Below are 17783 nucleotides of genomic sequence, written 5' to 3'. Positions count from 1 at the left end.
CCTGGGCTTGCCTTTTCACGCCCTTCATGGTGTCTTTTGCTGAGTGGAAGTTTTCAATTTGAAGTCCAGTTTCTGCCCTTTTGTTATATGGTTGGTGCTATGCGTGCCCTGTTCAAGAAATCTTTGCCTCTTCCTTAAACATCCCTTGAATCCACCCCCCGCCCCCTCCCCCCACCGCCTTTTTTGCCTCTGTCTGGCTTCTAGCTGCCAGGTCTCTCCTGGCCCGCTCCCACCTCCTCCCCACTGTGTCCCCACCCCAGTTCTTGTCTCCCTCACTGCATGATCTTTCAGCCCGGGGACAGGGCTGGCTCATCTCCACATCCCTGGGACTGGCACCAGGGCTGGCACGCACTAGGTGCTCAATAAAAGCTTCATAAATGAAGGCAGTGTCCCGTGCCCCAGCTGGGGATCATTAAAACTGTCAATTAGTTCTAAACACCAGCTCATCAGGAACATTTGAGCAAAGCCAGGAAGTAAAAACTTTGGAAAAACCAACAACATAGGAATGTTTAGCTTTCTCCCCAACCGGAGCATTAATCACAAAACCTCAGACCTTGTTACATTATTTATTCTTACTTTGCCCCTGACCCACAGGCCAGGGAGCCTTTTCCTTGCACACACACATGTTGGCTGCAGGGGCTCCTCAACGGCCGCCCCTCTCCCCCACCCCCGGCCCTGTGTTTGCTGCCTCTGAATGTGTGTATGGAGTGGGGGTGGGCGTCGGTGGTCCCCTTTTAGTCCTTCTCTTCGCCATGCGTGATGACGTAACACAGGTTCCTATAGTCCAGATTGCCACACACATCTGGCGGGAAAGCAGCAAACATCTGCTTGATCTGGGGAAAGAGCCGGGAGTCAGCCTCAACCAGGGCCGAGGTGGGGGCCAGAGCCAGGGGTCACCCAAGGGCATTAGGCAGAATGTCGCTCCCCTCTTTGGAGAGGGAGGCATCAGAGTGGAGGCCACAGAGGCCAGGCCAGCAGGCCAGGATCCCACCCATCCTTGTTCCCATCCTAGGAGTCAAGGGGGACATCATCTCAGCGGATCACTAAAGAAGGAGCACTTCCCAGGAAGATGCTTGTCAGCGCTGGGCCAGGCCCTGAAAAGCCGGCACTCACCTCCTCCTCACTGAAGCGGTCTGCCTGCGTCATGAGCTTCTCTTTGATGCTGTTCAAGGGAGAGAAAGGGTCACATTCAGGGTAAGGGCCACTCTATGTGGACACGTGGGTCCTGGGGCTGATGGCCCAGGGGACACCAACCAGGGCTGGCCCTACAGCCCCCAGATGGCTGTGTGGCCTCGGGCAGCCACTTCAGCTCTCAGCCTCCATTGTAATGTGGACTCCCCTCTTCACATCAGATGGGGACCCAATGAAATGAGCTTGGGACCCCGACATGACTGTGGGGGCCACTCTGATGTCCCATCGTGCACTAATAATCAACCTCTAGGTCGCCGAGGGGAGCCTCTTCGCCCTGGTTCTAGACGCACTGCTTCTTCAGCTTATGATTTTTGCTGACATCTGTAAGGTGCTTCGGAGCGTGCAAGGTGCTTGCACTCAGCCAAGGGGCAGGAAGGCTACCCAGGTCCGTGTCCTCCTGCGCCTGCCCAGGTCTCCTTTGCTCCTCACAGCCCTGGGAAGTGAGTACTATTATCCCCCTTTTACAGAGAGGGAAACTGAGGCTCGGGAGGGGTACTGATGTGCAGCGGCAGGGTGGGGCCTGTCCCCCTGGGTGGTCCAGAAGAGCAGCTGCCCACAGGGGCCAGAGCTGCCCGGGGCCTGGAGGAATGGCCAGAGGTGGGGCATTTGAGGCTGTGGGGGAGGGATTGGTGCCCCCAGGAGCTCAGAGGGCTCCATAGAGCTCTCAGGGGGTGCAGAGGGCAGGGGTGGGACCAGAGGGCTGAGCAGAGCCCTGAGCACGCATGTGCCCTGTGGCGCCGGCAGCCGCCGCCCTGCTCCAGACCGACGCACATTTTCCACTATTTATGTTACTACCGGACAGTCACAGTTTCCATCTCTCCACGCTGGGGACTTTTCACAGACTCTCTTTCAACCAGAGCTTCCTCTGTGGCCTGCCTGGCAGGCAGCCACGTCTTTCAGATCCCATCGCCTGGGGATGGCGCCTGCGGTTCCCAAACTGGGTCTCCAAAGGGTTCCTCCCAGCCCTGACTTTGCTCTAGTGGGAGGGAAGGTGGGTGGCAGTAGAGGGGTGGGTTCGGGCCACCCTGGGGGGTTCCCCCAGTGCCTCCCTAGGTCTCCAAGATGGGGGTGGGAACCCGGACTCTGAGGGAGGGGTGAAGGAGAGGGCTGCAGCCTGAAGAAACCCTCGGGAACCTCGGGAACCCCTCCCCGACCCCGGAGGAGAGTGTGACTCAAAACCCTGGGGGGTGAGGGGCTGTAAGAACGTCTGAGAGACAAGATAGACCCTCCTCTCTTCCTCCCTGCCCCGCTGCCCGCTCCCAACCCACCTCCATCACGTGCTGTGCTAATATTGAATAGAAAGCAAAATCAGCCTCCAGCCGAGGCCTCCAGCCTCACAGTAATTGGTCATGAAGCCTGTGACTAAGGAAGAAATCTTGCCTGCCCAGGGTCACCCACAGGCCCAGGGAGGCCTTGGAGGCCCTGAAGGGACAGCTCAGAGGTCGGCTCAGAAGTCGGCTCAGTGTCTCAGCCCCTGGACAGGCTGCCTCGGCCCGCCCCGCCCCGGCCCGCGAGTCTCGGCTGTCTGCCCTGTGCTCTCCCCGGGCTGAGGCTCCCAGGCATAGCAGGCATTAGCGCTCCCTCCGTCAGTGACGCCAGCCCAGTGGCGGCCGGACAGCTGCCCACGGCCACCTCACTCTCTCTGCAGGCCCAGCTGAGCTGGTTCCTTCCCATGGCTCCGCCTCCATGCCCACATCCACTCGGGCCCTGGCTAACTTCTGGCCCAGTCCTCTTCCCAACACCCTGGATCCCATTGGTGCTGGCCTCTTGTATTTCACTCACCCATCCACTCGCCTCCATCCCGATGGCCAAGACCCTTGTGGCGGCTGCAACCCTCTCTTCTCCTCCTCCAGGCTGGCCTCCATGTTGCCCCTGCCTAACTGCTTCTTAGGCTTTCCCATGCCCCCAGGGCAGACTCAAGGTCCAGGGCTACCCCACACAGGCCCTGCTTTCCTCTCTGTGCTGCCTGCACCGCCCCCCGCCCACCCCACCCCACCCCACCCCACCCCAGCCTCCCCTCCCACCCCCAGCCACAGCCCCTTCCTCCTCACCAACCCCAAACATGCCCTCTCTGCTCCAGCCAGGGCGATCCTTAGTCTTCCTTCAGGGCCCACCTCTACCCCCACCTGTTCCTCCCTCGCTACTGGGAAGCCCTCGCCTGCGGACCCCATGTTCCCCATAGACATCCACACAGATGGGGACACCGAGGCCCAGAGAGGGGAAGGGACATCTAGTAATGGCTGAACTGGGCAGGGTAGCGGCCTCCTGCCTCCTGTCTGGAAGCTGCCTGAGATGCCTGAGTTCCAGGCAGGACAGGAGACCGGGCTGCGACCCACCCTGACCCGACCCCAGTCCATCTATCACCTGAGACTCTGGGGAGAGAAGGCAGAGGAGACTTACAAATCAGCCTTGACGAAACCTTTCCCTTCAGTGTCGAAAACCTTGAAGGCGTGGAGAATGGTCTCCTCCGGGTCCGTACCTAGAAGCAGCACACACAGGCAGGGGGAGCGTCAGGATGAAGAGGCCAGGCAGCGGCTGGGGGTGGGGCAGGTCCCGTGGCCCCTACAGAGGCCAAGGGCTCAGGGAGCTTCCTCCCCAGCTTTAGTCCACAGTGAGGCCAGAGAAGGGATGTTTCAGAGAAACAAGGAACAGTAATAATAGCCAAGGGCTCTGCATATAGTAACAATCAGCCTGCACAGATGCACCTGGAAAGGCCTACTAGGCGTTTACTATGTGCTTAACCCTCCTGCCCATTGGTCCCATTTTACAGATGAAGAAACTGAGGCTCAGAGAGGTTAAGTGACTTGTCCAAGTTCTCACAACTGATGCTATGTGATTCGGCTATGGATGGAGGAGAAAGAGCTTTTACTTGGGGGCTGGAGGTGGGGACTCTGGCATTGGAGGAGTCTGAGAGGTTGTCCAGGCCAGAGGCGGGGCAGGTGGGTCCACAGGTTTGTGGGAGTGAGGGTGGGGGGACGGGAGAGGCAGAGTGCATCCAGAGCAGTTCTGGTTTTATCACTTTTATAGTGTGGGCTTTGGCGAAAGATGTCATTAGAAGAAATGGTTCTACTAACACAATGGGATTAAATACCCAGCCCCCTGCTGGTACAGATGGGGAAACTGAGGCCCAGAGAGAGGAAGGGTCTCACCCAAGGTCTCAGGGACTGTGTGAATGACAGCAGGTGGCCTGGTGACCCTTACCTGGTGCTCTTCCCCCCATCACACTGCCCTCCCTTCTCACTGTGGAACCAGGAGATGTCCCCTTCCTTCTTAAGGCTCAGCTGTGTCATTGGTGAAATGGAGACAAGGGCGGGGTTTGCTGCCCGCCTCCCAGGATCAGTTAAGATAAAGGGTCATTAATGGTAAAGGTCTTGACCAACATTATCACGGCCACAGACACATCTGAGTGCTCTGTGCCAAGTCCATCCTGCAGCTTCGGCACTGTACCCCGTGGGACTCCAGCACACCCCTTGTGGTAGGTCCTGATGCGCCAGTTTGTCAAAGAGGAAACTCAGGCTCAGAGAGGCTCTGTTACTTGCCTGAGGTCTCCAGCTATAAGGGGAGGAAGAGTTTGAAGCCAACTCCTTGAACCTCCAGAGCCCCCTTCTTGTTCTGCCACGCTGTGCTCCTGTTTCTCAGACTGGGTCAGGGCCAGCTATGTCTCCCACATCAGACTGGGTCAGGGCCAGCTGTGTCCCCCCCATCAGACTGGGTCAGGGCCAGCTGTGTCCCCCCCATCAGACTGGGTCAGGGCCAGCTGTGTCCCCACAATCAGGATCATCCAGGACAGGATGAAGTCTGAGTCGCTCAACATTTCTGAGACTGGCCCTGAGTGACTGGGCCGGGCTCGGTGCTGGCCTTGCCAGCCTGGGAGCTCCTAGAGGCAGAGCCATGGGCTTCCTCTAGGTAGGGTGGCAGGGAGCCAGTGTGCCCAGGCCAGAGGCTCAGTCCAGGGTCCGTCACAGCCTGGCCTTGCAGGAGGAGAAGGGGTGGCCACGGGATTATGGTTGGGGCGCGGCTGTGCAGTCTCTGCCTCCCAGGGTCTCCGGAGAGACCTCCGTGCCGGGGCAGCCTGACTCCAGCCTGCCTTCCTCAGGACAGGCTGCACGTGGACCAGCTGCCCTGGGTTCCGTTCCCGTGGCTGGACATTTACCGCACCCGGTCCTCCCCTCTCTCCTCCCAGAATGGGCCTCTGCTCTGCAGACGGCAAACCTCATCAAATGGGCTGCAGAGAGACTGCTTCCCCTCATTGCTGTTGGGAACCTCATGACAGTGTCCTTGTCCCAATTAGAGGGACGAGGTGGTGCCTGCCCAGCCCCCCCGGCTCCGTCCCCATCCCAGGCTCAGCCAAGCTTGCATGACAGGCTCAGCTGGAGCTCCAGCCCTAGAACCCCTGCGAAAATGAGAAAAAGCTGCAGCCCTGGGTCAGAGCTCTTAGCTCAGCTGCGGACGGACACGAGCTCCAGGACTTGCTTTAAAGTCGTGGCTGGAGTCACGCATGTCTTTGCGTGGGAGTGTACCCCTGCCCTGCCCCCTGGACTTCTGCGCTCTTCAAGGAGGTGGCCATGGTCCCAGGAATAACCCCGAACAGCTGCCCAGAGGTGGGCCTGAGGGCACTTCTCTGTCAGCTGGAAAACACCAGGCTGTCGTGGGTTTAGTGGTGGCCCCCAAAAGATATACCCAGGTCCTCATCCCCAGGACCTGGAAATGTCACTTGGCAAAAGGGCCTCCGTAGATGTAAGGAAAGGCTCTTGAGATGGAGTGATGATCATCCTGGCTTATCCGGGTGGGCCCTAAATCCAATAACAAGTGTCCTTACAAAAGTGAGGCAGAGGGAGACAGAAGAGGAGGGGGCAGTATGACCACAGAGGCAGAGATGGGAGCAAAGCAGCCACCAGAAGCCGGAAAAGGTCAAGATCGGGTTCTCCCCTGGAGCCTCTCAGGGAGCCTGGCCTGACAGATTTCGGATTTCTGGATTCCAGAACTGAGAGTATACAATGCTGGTTTTTTTGAGCCGTCAAGTTCGTGGTCATCTGTTACAGCAGCCTCAGGAAACTAACACAAACCCCATTTTACAGACAAAAAAACTGAGGTGCAGGGCTTCTCTGGTGGCGCAGTGGTTGAGAATCTGCCTGCCAATGCAGGGGACACGGGTTCGAATCCTGGTCTGGGAGGATCCCACATGCCGCGGAGCAACTGGGCCCGTGAGCCACAATTGCTGAGCCTGCGCATCTGGAGCCTGTGCTCCGCAACAGGAGAGGCCGCGATAGTGAGAGGCCCGCGCACCGCGATGAAGAGTGGCCCCCACTTGCCACAACTGGAGAAAGCCCTCGCACGGAAACGAAGACCCAACACAGCCATGAATAAATTTAAAAAAAAACAAAAAAACTGAGGTGCAAAGAGCAGATAAGCCTTGCTCAAGGTCACCCTGGGGGTCAGTGGGAGACCAGGTCTTAAGCCCAGCTGTAGCCGAGGCGCCAGGGGAGGGTATCAGGCAGGGGCCGCCTGAGCATGGGATGACGATGAGACCCACCCCGCAAGGGCAGCCGCAGCCCAGGCTGGCCCTTCCTTCTGACCACGGAACCCCAGCCCAGCCTGATGCTGCGTCTCAGGGGAGTGCAGTGGTTAGAGCCAGCGTCGGGGTTACAGTTCCATCCCTGCCACTTCGATGCTGGGACACCTGGAGCAGGTGTGGTGACCCGTCTGAGCCTGGGTCTCCTCACTCACGAATGAGGCCCCTGATCCTCTCCCTGGAGGAGAAGCCCATCCTGTACTGGGGTTGGCCACAGAAGCTTCCAGAACCCCCCTCCCCCATACCACCTTCTCCTGTCAGCAGCGGGTGGTAAGACAGAACAGGCAAGATGAGCCCAGGGCTAGGAAGGTGGGGCTGTGGGTGGGGCACCATCCTGATGGTGCGCAAAGGACTTTCTTGCAAACTGTCCCGCTGGGCACCTCACAGCCCTGCAAACTGGGGGTCATTACATTCACCCCACTCTGTGATATAGAGGTGGAAACTGAGGCAGGGTCTGGTGTGTGTGCCCCGGGGGCTGGTGTCTGGGGCTGCACCATGCTCCTAGCTGTGGCGTGCATCGGTGGGGGGTACGTCAGCACACAGGGCCCTGCCTACCCACACCCACTCGCCCATCCCCTCCCCAGGGCCCCCTGGGGCCTCAATCACCTTTCAGCTTCTCCCCAAACATGGTCAGGAAGACGGTGAAGTTGATGGGCGCAGGGGCTTCCTTCACCATGGCCTCCAGCTCCTCGTTCTTTACATTGATGCGACCTGGGGGAGACACCCAGGAGTACAAGGAGGGTCAGAGGGGACCCTGCCTGCAGGCAGCCCAAGAGCTCGGGACCACGGAGCATCCTGCAGAATCCCCCAGCCCTACCATCTCACCCGCCCCCCCACTCAGCCCTAAGACCCTGCCCACCTGCTGGGGGACCTCAGGACGGAGGCACATTCAGCTGTGGTCAGCACTGGGCTGCCCCCAGCCTCACCACCCCCCTGCCACCACCTCAGCCTCCCTGGAAAGGAGAGCAAGTTGGTGGTTATCCGCATTTTACAGATGAGGAAACTGAGACCCAAAGAAGCTGAAGCTGAGGCACACAGGGGTGGAAGACCTGGGCCTCAGGGCTCAGGTGCCCCGGGAGGGATGCACTGGCTGCCTGGAGACGGGGACTCGGGTTCCTCACGGTCCCAGTGGACATCCAGATCTCTGGGAGCTTAAGGCTCAGTCCGGAAGTGAGTTGGTTACGCCCCTGTCCCCCAGCCCCAGCGTCCCCATCCAGGCTTAAGGCCCATCCCTGGGCCCTCAGAGAAGGCAAAAGCCTTGCTGGCAGCTGAAGACCGCCCGGTAACCCGAGTCCCGCCCCTGGATATCTCCAGCCTCTTCCCCACCCCCTGTGTCTCCCCTGCTCTGCTGACCCCTCCCCCTCCCACTCCCAGTCTTTGCACGGGCCACTACTGCCCCTGAATTGCCCCCCTCCCTCCCCTGGCCAGTCCTCCTCTAACACCTGGGAGTCTCCCCTGACCTGCCAGGCGGTAGCCGCTCCTCCTCGGCACCCCCAGAGAACACCAGCCCCTCACACCCCCTGCGCCAACAGCCCTGGCCTGCCCCCAGCTGCCCACTCTTTCTGGATGGCCAGGGCTCGGCTCGCCCCCAGTCCCCAAGCCTCCGGCTGCTGTTCACCCACCCAGGGCAGCAAAGGTGTCCCTCAGGTCCTCCTTGTCGATGAAGCCATCCCGGTTCTGGTCCATGATGGTGAAAGCCTGGCAGAGACACGGGCACTGAGCAGCCGCCCGCCCACCTGCCCAAGCCCAGGCCCCCTCCCCAGAGAGATCCCCCGTCCCTGCAAGGGGCTGTCCTCCCAACCACTGTTGCCTGGGCAACCTCAATACAGGCCCTCTGGCCACCCGGTCACCCAGCTCAGCATGACACCAGCATGAGAGTGATGGTTAACCTGCCCTGGGCTCCTACTGTGCGCCAGCACGTGCTGGGGCTTCGTGCCCATCCCTCATATCATGCTCCCAGCAACCCCGTTTTACAGAGAGTGAAACTGAGGCTCGGAGAGAGGAAGGGCTTGCCCTAGGTCACACAGCAAGCAAAGGCTCAGGGAGAGAGGGGTAGGGGCTGCCCGAGGACAGCTCGTCACATCTCCAGAGTCTAAGCTATAGCATGGCAGCCTCTAAGGATAGTGATGTCACCACCCACCAGGGACTGAGGGCTGACCCCACGCCTTGCCGGCTCCCTAAGGGCTTTCCGTGCATTCCTGTAACCCTCCCAACGGCCCTGGGGGAGGCTGACCAACCTCTTTAAACTCCTGGATCTGGGACTGATCGAACATGGAGAAGACGTTGGAGCTGGCTCCACCCTCTGCTCTTTTCTGGGCTCTTCTGGGTGCCTGTGAGGTTCCGGGCGAGGCCTTACAGAAGCCCCTTCCCGGGGATGTCCCCCGTTCGCCCCACCCACCCCTCAGGGCTCATCTCCTGAACCACACTGCCTGCCCCCACGGACCCCAGCAGACAGACCAGGCTCCTCATGAAGCCTGGCAGAGAAGCAGGGCGTTTCCCTGCTTCTTCTTCCCGGCAAGAAGCCAACAGAGCGCCTACCCCGCGGGGCTACCTGCTGCCTCCCCGACAGGCCCCTGACTCCAGAATGCAGGAGGTCAGTGCCCAGGATGCGGAGCAGAGAGGGGCGTCTTTTCTAGCACCAGCCGCCACGTGGGGGCCCTCCTCTCCTGCCACCCTCCCCGGTGTTCAGGGTAACACCCAGATCCCTTAGCCCTGCGAGGTCTGTCCCTTGTCCCTCTCCCAGAGCATCCGCCTCCCCCCCCACCGCGACCTGGGTCCCCCCCCACTTGCTTTGAGCTTCCTTCTCTCCCAACGTTTGCTCCTGCCATTCCCACTACCTGGGGCACCCTCCCTGCCTTCCATTGGGATGAATCCTCATCCTTCAGGCTCAACTCCTCCGCCTCCTCCTCTGAGAAGCCTTCCCTGACTAACCCTGACCCAAGGCCAACTTAGAGCTCCCCCACCCCCTCTGCCCCTCCCCACCAGTCTTGGGTTTCCACACCCTGTAGCACGTAGCACACTGTCCTGCCGTATCTCCCTGTGTCTGTCCCACCTCTGGGCTCCCCTCCCCCACCCAGGGCCTGGCTCCGATCAGGGATTGGTTTGGAAATAGCTGCCCAGAGCTCAGGGCATATCTCAGGGCAGCAGGCAGAGCAGGTGACCACCCACGTGGAGGGTCTCTGGCCAGACTTCCTGCCTCCGTGTGTTTCTTTCCGGATGTCATGGTGCCTGAGAGTTGTCCACTACTGGGCATTTGCTGAAAGCTCTCTGTTCCCAAACCCCTCCATGGGACCTTTCTCTCAGCAGCCGTCACTAAGGTCCCCATGTGCAAGGAGCCCCAGACTTGGCTTGTGATGGGGGAAAAGGACAGCCGGGACTTCACAAAGGAGGAGGTGGAAGGGGACCCCCCACAGACGTGGGCGTCCCCACACCCAGCTCGGGCCTCCATCTCAGCCCCTTCCACCCTCTGTGCCCAGCCCCTGTCTATCCCACCCCAGAACCCAGGCTTCCCTGGCGCCCCTGCGCCCACCCCCAGCGCCTCTGTGGTCTCCCCTCCCCCCGGCTCACTCCTGTCCGCTTGCCCAATGTCCCCACCCCCGCACTTGCCCCCAACTCCCCTGGGTTCCTGGGCTCACTTCAGGAGCCGCAGTGCCCGGCTGACTTATAATTAGCTTTTACTGGGTCCTTTGTCTCCACTAATCCTTTGAAAGGGGGCTGGCAGGGCGGCCAGGACGTTATGATGCTGTAAAACCCCTGTAATATTTATAAATCCCTTCAGACATCATAAAGAAAAGAACCTCCCTGTGGAATACATCTCACATAATTACATATACATTTCCTTCTGGTTAATAAAAAGCAATCACTTCCGTCTGTGGGATATGCTGTCCTTTCTCTCCTCAGACCTGCCCTCAGCCACGGCATCCCCCATCCTTGTCTCGCCCCAGCCTTTCAAGTCCATCTGGGGGAAACGTCACCCTACTGTGTGACAGACCCTGTTCTAGAACCTTGCAAGGAGGGAAGGGGTTGTTTTCTCCTACTGCACAGGCAAACCTGAGGCCCAGGGCCCTGACCGGGCTTCTGATCTCCTAGCCAGGACCCTTTCCAGCCCAGCTGTCTTGGAAATTCCCTTTTATAATGTGCCTCTAAAAAATCAAAATCCGCTGAAGGGAACATCTCAGGGCAGAAGGGCGTCACCCAGACCTGAGTTCTCATCCTGGCTTTGCTATCACAGCCGCTGTGATGTTAGGAAAATCAGTTTTCTGCCCTGAGCCTCATTTATAAAACCGAGATAACGTCTCCCTCAAAGCATCCGGACATGTATTAGGTACCTGCTGACCTCCAGCCAGGCCCTGTGCCCAATCCCAGGGACCTAGAGCTGAATCAGGCCTGGTCCTTGTCCCCAAGGAGCTCACAGTCCGGCTGGGAGACAGACAATCAGTAGAGGGTGATGGAGGGAGGGAAGATGTTGAGAACACAGAGGAGCCTCTGTACCGCTGGGGTACTCAGGGCAGACCTCCTGGAGGAGGTGGCTTCTGAGCTGAGGCTTGACAGAGTTCTCAGGCCAGGAGGGACTGATGAGGGTGAGTGAGACAGGGGCATGAAAGAACAGCACCATTGAGAGCCTGCAGGGAGACCCGAGGGGCTGGAGCACAGGGGCAAGGGGAAGGTGGCAGGGCAGGCCCCACATGGCCTGAAGGACCCCGCAGCAAGGCCAGCAGCCCCCATGCCAGGCTCCATAGGACCCAGGCTGTCCTGGAATAGTGACCCCGGCCCCCATAGGAAACATGTTCTCTTAGTGAGATCAGAGTCCCACTTTTCCCTGAAACCTCCAAGCCTGGCCCACTCTGTCCCCCTCCACCCTCCTCTTCCTCGCCCCCCCGCCCCAGCTTTCACCTCGGCAGCCCCCACCGAGTCCAGGAAGGTAGAGACCCAAATCAGGACCCACAAGGATGGACTGGCCGGGTGCAGGGATGACATCAAGGGTGAAGAAAAGGTCAGGACAGGCACAACATCAGGTCAAGGTCAAGGATGTCAGTGAGAGAGACAAGGTCAAGGTCAGGGTGAGTTCAGGCAATGAGGTAAAGGTCAGTATCACAAATGAAGTCAAGGTCACAGGATGAGGTCAAGGTCAGGAGGCGGGGCAGCACCAGCCTACCATGGTCTGGATGGCTCCCTCGAGCTGCAGCAGGGCTGGGGGAGCTCGGCGACAGCTCTTTAAATAGTGCTCCAGGTCCGGACAACAGTTTGGAAGGTGACAAAGGACAGGAAGGGGGCCTCCCTGCCAGGCATCTGTCAGGGGCCATTGAGAGTGGGTGGAGTTGTGGGATCCAGAGACCGTCCAAACCACAAGGATCTCCACCAGTGCAGGGCCAACAGGATCTCTGCAGCCAAGGGACAAAGGCCCAGGAAGGGGCTCCTGGCTGAGGACACATGGTAAGTTGAGGCCTGGAGCCAGCTGGGAAGACTTGGCCTTGGGCCATGCAAGTTCAGGAGAGCTCCCAAGGCAGGGCCACCCACGCCAGCTGGGGAAACTCAGGGCTGCACCGTGGACTGACCCCTCGAGCTATGTGACTCTCGGTGGGACACCATCCTCCAGAAGGCTCGGTCCTCTCATATGAAAAGCGAGGAGCACGTGACTCTGTCTGGTCAGCCCATGGGGAGGGTTTCTGCATCAGCCTGGCCCGCAGGGACCCCCTCAACCAGTAGGACTACTGCCACCATTACCCACCCCAGCCTGGGCCCCCTCAGGGCATTGAAAATAGTCCAGGGAGTTGAAAGAGCAAAGAGACAAGCAAGAAAAAGGGAGGTGACTCTGATGAAGGAGAATTGAGAAATCACATGCCCATCCACTCTGGCCACACACGTATTGGGACGTAGCCCGTCCCCACCAGGCCTGGGCCAGCCCAAGAATTCTCCAGTTCATGTGACAAGCCGAGCCTGCACCTGCCCCTGGCAGGGGCCCCGTGTGTCCAAAGCAGCCCGGCTGCCCAGTATGTCCAGCCAAGTCGGCCCCCACCTGGGGCCACCACGTCTGATGGGCTGCCAGGGCCGGCAGTGCTGGGCTCAGGCTGTGGGCCCACCTGGCCCCAGGCACAGGACAGCTTAACTGTCCCTGGAGCTGGCCTTAGGCCTCCAGGCCCCGGTACGGCTGATCCCCTGTCTTGGGGGAGGGAATGGGATGACAACGAAAACAATTAGAGTAGCTGACGTTTACGAAACACAGCAAGTCAGGCTACGTCCTAAAACTTGTGTCTTCACATGGACTCCTTTACCCCATTTTCCAGGTGAGGAAACTGGGGCACACACGGGTTAAGTCACTCACCCAGGCTGATAAGTAGTGGTGCCAGGACTAGGGCTCCTTTCTAGTGGTTCCAGAAGGTTGTGTCCATTGCGATGCTCCCCTCCCCAAGCCATCCTGGACCAGCTGACTCTGACCAGCCCCTCTGACCTCCCCGAGGACTGTGATGGAATCTCCCGCTCTGAGCTGGGGCCAGGCCCTGCCACGCTGCCCCCTGGCAGAGGGACCAACCACACGGGGCTACAGGTGTTCAGCAGGTCAGGGTGAAGGGAAACTGGCTCTGGCCACAGGAGCCAGGATTCCAGTCCCAGCCCCATCTCCGCTCACTGTGGGAGACGAGCAGTGTGGGCACGGCAGGCGCCTGCCCCTTTCTGGGCCTGAGTGGAGGGGCAGGTGGCCACTGTCCACGCCAGCTCTGGCAGCAGCCTTTCCTGGCCCGGTCCATGAGCCTGGGCCTGGGGCCTCCTGGCTCTGGGCTTGCTGAGCGGGCAGAGGTGATGCCATCCGGGGCTACCACCCCTGCTTCCTGCTGGCCGGAGGTGTCCATATGCAAGGCCTGGATGCCCCTGAGCGCCTGCTTCTGGGGATCACTGCTCAGGACAATGCAGGGGCTCCTGAGGGCTCAGGACAATGCAGGGGCTCCTGAGGGCCCAGGACAGTCCGGGGCACTCGGAGAGCCGCCCAGCCTGCCAGGAGGAGGGAAATGCAAGAGGGAATCGCAATGGAACTCGGAGTGAGTCACAACAGAGCTCACCAGTGCTGAGTAAATGAGTCCCCACGGTTTCCTTCCCCGGCCGCCTCCTCCTTCATATTATGAAAGCAGGAAGAGCTAGTCAGAAATCTGGTGGAGACCGTGGAAACCCCCAAGGAGAGATGGTCGGGAAACACTTGTCCCAGGGGTAGAGGGGAGTAGGGGGAGATGTGGGGAGCATGCAGCGGTCCTGGGAAAAAGAAGCTCTGAGTTCCACCCTCACTGTGGGACTCTCTCTCAGCAACACACAGACCCTCAGTTTTCCCCATCTGAGAAATGGTGCCAGCAAGCTGGCTGCTTGGAAGCGGCCAACAGGCAGCCCAGTGCCCTGGGAAGGAGTCACTGGCCCGGTTTGGAGGGCAGAGCCCCCACATGGATGGAATTCTTTTTTTTTTTTAATAAATTTATTTTTATTTTTGGCTGCGTTGGGTCTTCGTTGCTGCGTGCGGGCTTTCTCTAGTTGCGGCGAGCGGGGGCTACTCTTTGTTGTGGTGCGCGGGCATCTCATTGCGGTGGCTTCTCTTGTTGCGGAGCTCGGGCTCAGTAGTTGTGGCACGTGGGCTCTAGAGCGCAGGCTCAGTAGTTGTGGCACATGGGCTTAGCTGCTCTGCGGTATGTGGGATCTTCCCAGACCAGGGCTTGAACCCGTGTCCCCTGCTTTGGCAGGGGGATTCTTAACCGCTGTGCCACCAGGGAAGTCCCTGGATGGAATTCTCGATGAAACTTACCACCGCAGTCCCCCATCAGCCTGAGGGGGCTACGGCGGGTCTGTTGCCATCACAAGGTCACATTGTTCGGCTCGGCTGACCACTGGGAGACGGCCAACTGTTGGGGTCAGAGAGACCCCCGAGGGGTTTGTGCTCCCAGCCAGGTGCCTCCAGGAGCGATTAGTCTCGGAACTGGAATTTCAGGTGGGCCCCAGGGAGTCAGAGGACTTAGACGGTTGTGAAGAGCACCCCACTTTCCAGAGGGCAACCGGAAGTCTCAGGGGTGACCAAGCCAGGATGGGAACTTGAAAGAGACCAATTGCCTTAGGACAAGGCCAGCCCCCTGCAGGGTGACAGCTGTCACCCAGACCACATGAGAGCAAGCTGGGGCAGGTGACTTTACCCCTAACCTCTCACCACTAACTCCTTGTGATAGCAGGCTGTCCCCTGCCCTCCCAGGCCCACTGCCCTTGGATACTGTCCCCACCGCCCCAGCCAGCCACCACCTTGACCTCCAGTGCTTTCCAAATCCTTCCTTCATTTTCCTTCCTCCAAGCCTTTGCCCAAGTCACATGCCCCCTCCCCTCCCCCACTGGAGTCACTGTCTATCTCCAACCTCTACTCCGCAGAGCAAGGACCACCTGCTTTTCCCTCACCACCATTGCCCCACCTAGAGGCTTCCACTCACCGGGCCTATGGGAGCATGGAGGGAACCATCAGCCCTCTGAGTCCGGCCCTGCTAGATGCTGAGTGTCTTTTGCAGCCTCCCCATCAAGTGGCTGTTGCTTGCATACCACCTGTGATGGGGAGCTCACCACTTCCCAAGCAAAGGCAACTCAAATTGGCAAATGCTTATTGATTGTCTACTGTGGCCCTCCACTGGGTGTTCTGGGGGACTAAGAACTCATCCTTGACAATTCCTGGGCTTGGGTCATTGTAGTAACCCAGTCAGACAATGTACGCTGAGTTTCTTCATTCACTCATCAATTATTTATTGGGTGCTGGGCACAGCGCTGAACGAAACAGGTTTGGCTCTGAGAGTGAGGGGACCAGACAAAAAGTGCCAACACCCACCCGTTCAGAGGGGACATTATGGGCTGGGACCCAATGAACTGGGCCTTGAAGGATGAGGGGGACGCAGTGGGAGAGGTCACTGCTCTGGGAGGAGGGCAGATGAAGGTGTGGGTGTCCTGGGGCACCCACGGAGTTGCTCAGATATGAAGGGCCAAGTGGGAGGGGCCGGGGTCCAGCGGGAGAGGGGAGCAGAGGGGGCAGGGCTGTTCAGAGGTGGCATCCCGACCATCGAGAGGTGACCTCGAGGGCCCAAGCAGGACCCAGCACAGAGTTCCCAGACCGGGCTTGGGGCTCCCTCTTCTCTTGGTTTAGGGTCACTCGGCACACTGAGCAGAGGAATCCTGTCCTTTCTCCTCCTGCAGCCTTCAAACCCGCAGCTATTTTTATAGCAGGATGCTGTGGCCACAGGCCCCTTGAACGGGTGCCTCTCCCATGCTTCTGCAGATCGAGCACACTGGCCGGCCCTCTTGGTCGCTGCTATAAAACAGGCAGGAGGCATCCTGGGAGACATTCTTCTTAGCTTTAAAGGTTTCCTTGTCTTTTCTAAGTGGCTCCAAATTAGAGGAAGGCTCCAGACAGGGGTGGGCCTGGGGAGGAGGGGACAGCGGGGAGTTTGGGAAAAGACAGACCTCCCCCTAATTATCCTTAAGATCTCGGTCATCCCATCTGCTAATTAGAAAGTTGATGTACGCGAAAGGCAATTTCCTTTGGGTTAAGAAGGAGCAAAGGGTAAATCGGCTCTAAGTCTGGGTTCTGCTTGAAATGTTAACTGCAGAGTGGTGGCCTGAGTCTGGCCCCCGGTCACTTGGGAGGGGGCGGATGCCTCAACCATGAGCACAGAGACTACTGTGCCAGCAGCACGTGTTGGATGTTCCTCGGGAACGCCGGATCTATTGGTCTGGATTCTGAGTGGGGAAAGTGGTCCTCAGGAAGCTTGCACCTCCCTGGTATTAGGGCCCTGCCTCCCAGGGATTATTTGGTGAGCCTCCTTGGGGGAGGGAGGGGACCGACCCCTTTGTCCAGTCTCTTATCTCATGACTGGGGATGTGATGGCGAGGTGGGGGATGGTGAAAAGCAGGTATCAGAACCCAGACCTCCTGACCCCTGGCTTGACCACCCCCCGGCCCCCCCAGGGGAGATCCTTCTCACACGCTCACACTGCCTTCCTCAGAGTTAAGTGGCTACAGAGTTTGACAGGACGGTTTGGTGACCAGGTCACAGCCAGGAGGATCCAGGGGTCCACGGGTAGAAGTGGGGGCTCTCACTGCAGCATCACTGCAGAGGGTGACGGTGACTTGTCTTCCCAGCCTCAGTAGCCACGAGGCAGGTCAGACCTGGCAGCAACTTGTGCTGAGGAGTTGCACAGGAGCAACCTAGGGATTGCAGCTCACAGTCAGCTCAGCTCAGACATGCGGTTGTAGAAGTGCAGGTATTCTTGGGTTGCATTAATAGAGGTCTAGGTCCTCAATCCAGGGAGGTGACAGTGCTACCTTCTGTTGACCTACACAAACAATAGGAAACTTAGGCTTGAACCTAGTACTGCGCTTTGCAGGGGAGGGCTTTTTGGAGGATAGCCACATGAATTGCGGCTGAGGGGTTGGGGACTCTCAGCTGGAGAGTAACAGCCTTGGTGGGAAGCATAATTGTGGCAGTTTATCGGCTGGGCCATGCATGGCCTGTACCCACTCAGCTGGGACCACTCTTCAGCTCTCCAGCCTTCATTGTCTTTCCTCCGGGTATTTGCCGTCAGGCTCATAGGCCTTCTCCAAGCTCTGTGCCTTGGGAAGAACTTTCCCTCTGTTATCCCATTTTAATTCTACTGTTTGGGTTATTAGCTATTGCTACGTAAAGAATCACCCAAATCACAGTGGCGTGGTCACAGTTTCGATGGGTCAGAAATTCAGAAAATGCATAGCAAGGAAGGCTTGTCTCTAGTTTGTAATGTCTGGGACTAAGGCCAGGGATCGCTGGACAGCTAACGTTGGAAACGTCTGAAGGCTTGACCACGCATGCGTTTGGGGTCTGGGCTGGGAAGGGGCGAGGGGGACAAGCGGTGAACGGTGGGGACCAGCCCCCTGGTTCACAAAGCGCAGACCTCATCCCATCGGACAGCTGAGAAAACTGAGGCCTGAGGCAGGGATGGGCTGGCTCGAGGTGCCACTGGAAGACTTTTACCACATCCTGGAAGAG

At 58.9% G+C, this 17783-nt stretch overlaps 1 protein-coding gene across 1 annotated transcript; it reads right to left on the bottom strand.

Moving 5' to 3' along the window:
* Nucleotides 1–659: 659 nt before the first annotated feature.
* Nucleotides 660–12000, bottom strand: MYL10 (myosin light chain 10). Its single transcript, XM_036826474.1, has 7 exons — nucleotides 11919–12000; nucleotides 9001–9093; nucleotides 8386–8461; nucleotides 7370–7474; nucleotides 3592–3670; nucleotides 1114–1162; nucleotides 660–833 (listed from the first exon to the last, which is right to left on the bottom strand). Exons 1-7 carry the CDS (start codon nucleotides 11919–11921, stop codon nucleotides 735–737), a joined length of 504 nt encoding a protein of 167 aa, XP_036682369.1. The 5' UTR covers nucleotides 11922–12000; the 3' UTR covers nucleotides 660–734.
* Between the last annotated feature and the right edge of the window lie 5783 nt (nucleotides 12001–17783).

This window comes from Balaenoptera musculus, chromosome 15, assembly GCF_009873245.2.
Source record: "Balaenoptera musculus isolate JJ_BM4_2016_0621 chromosome 15, mBalMus1.pri.v3, whole genome shotgun sequence".
In the NCBI taxonomy this organism is placed as follows: Eukaryota; Metazoa; Chordata; class Mammalia; order Artiodactyla; family Balaenopteridae; genus Balaenoptera; species Balaenoptera musculus.
The sequence above is the reverse complement of the archived record's forward strand: the minus strand, read 5'-3'. Positions and strand labels throughout refer to the sequence as shown.

Coding starts and splice junctions, on each gene's coding strand:
- MYL10 (XM_036826474.1), bottom strand. Junction 7,475..8,385: donor GGACACCTTTGCTGCCCTGG/GTGGGTGAACAG, acceptor TGTCTCCCCCAG/GTCGCATCAATGTAAAGAAC. Junction 1,163..3,591: donor GGTTTCGTCAAGGCTGATTT/GTAAGTCTCCTC, acceptor TCCCTTGAACAG/CATCAAAGAGAAGCTCATGA.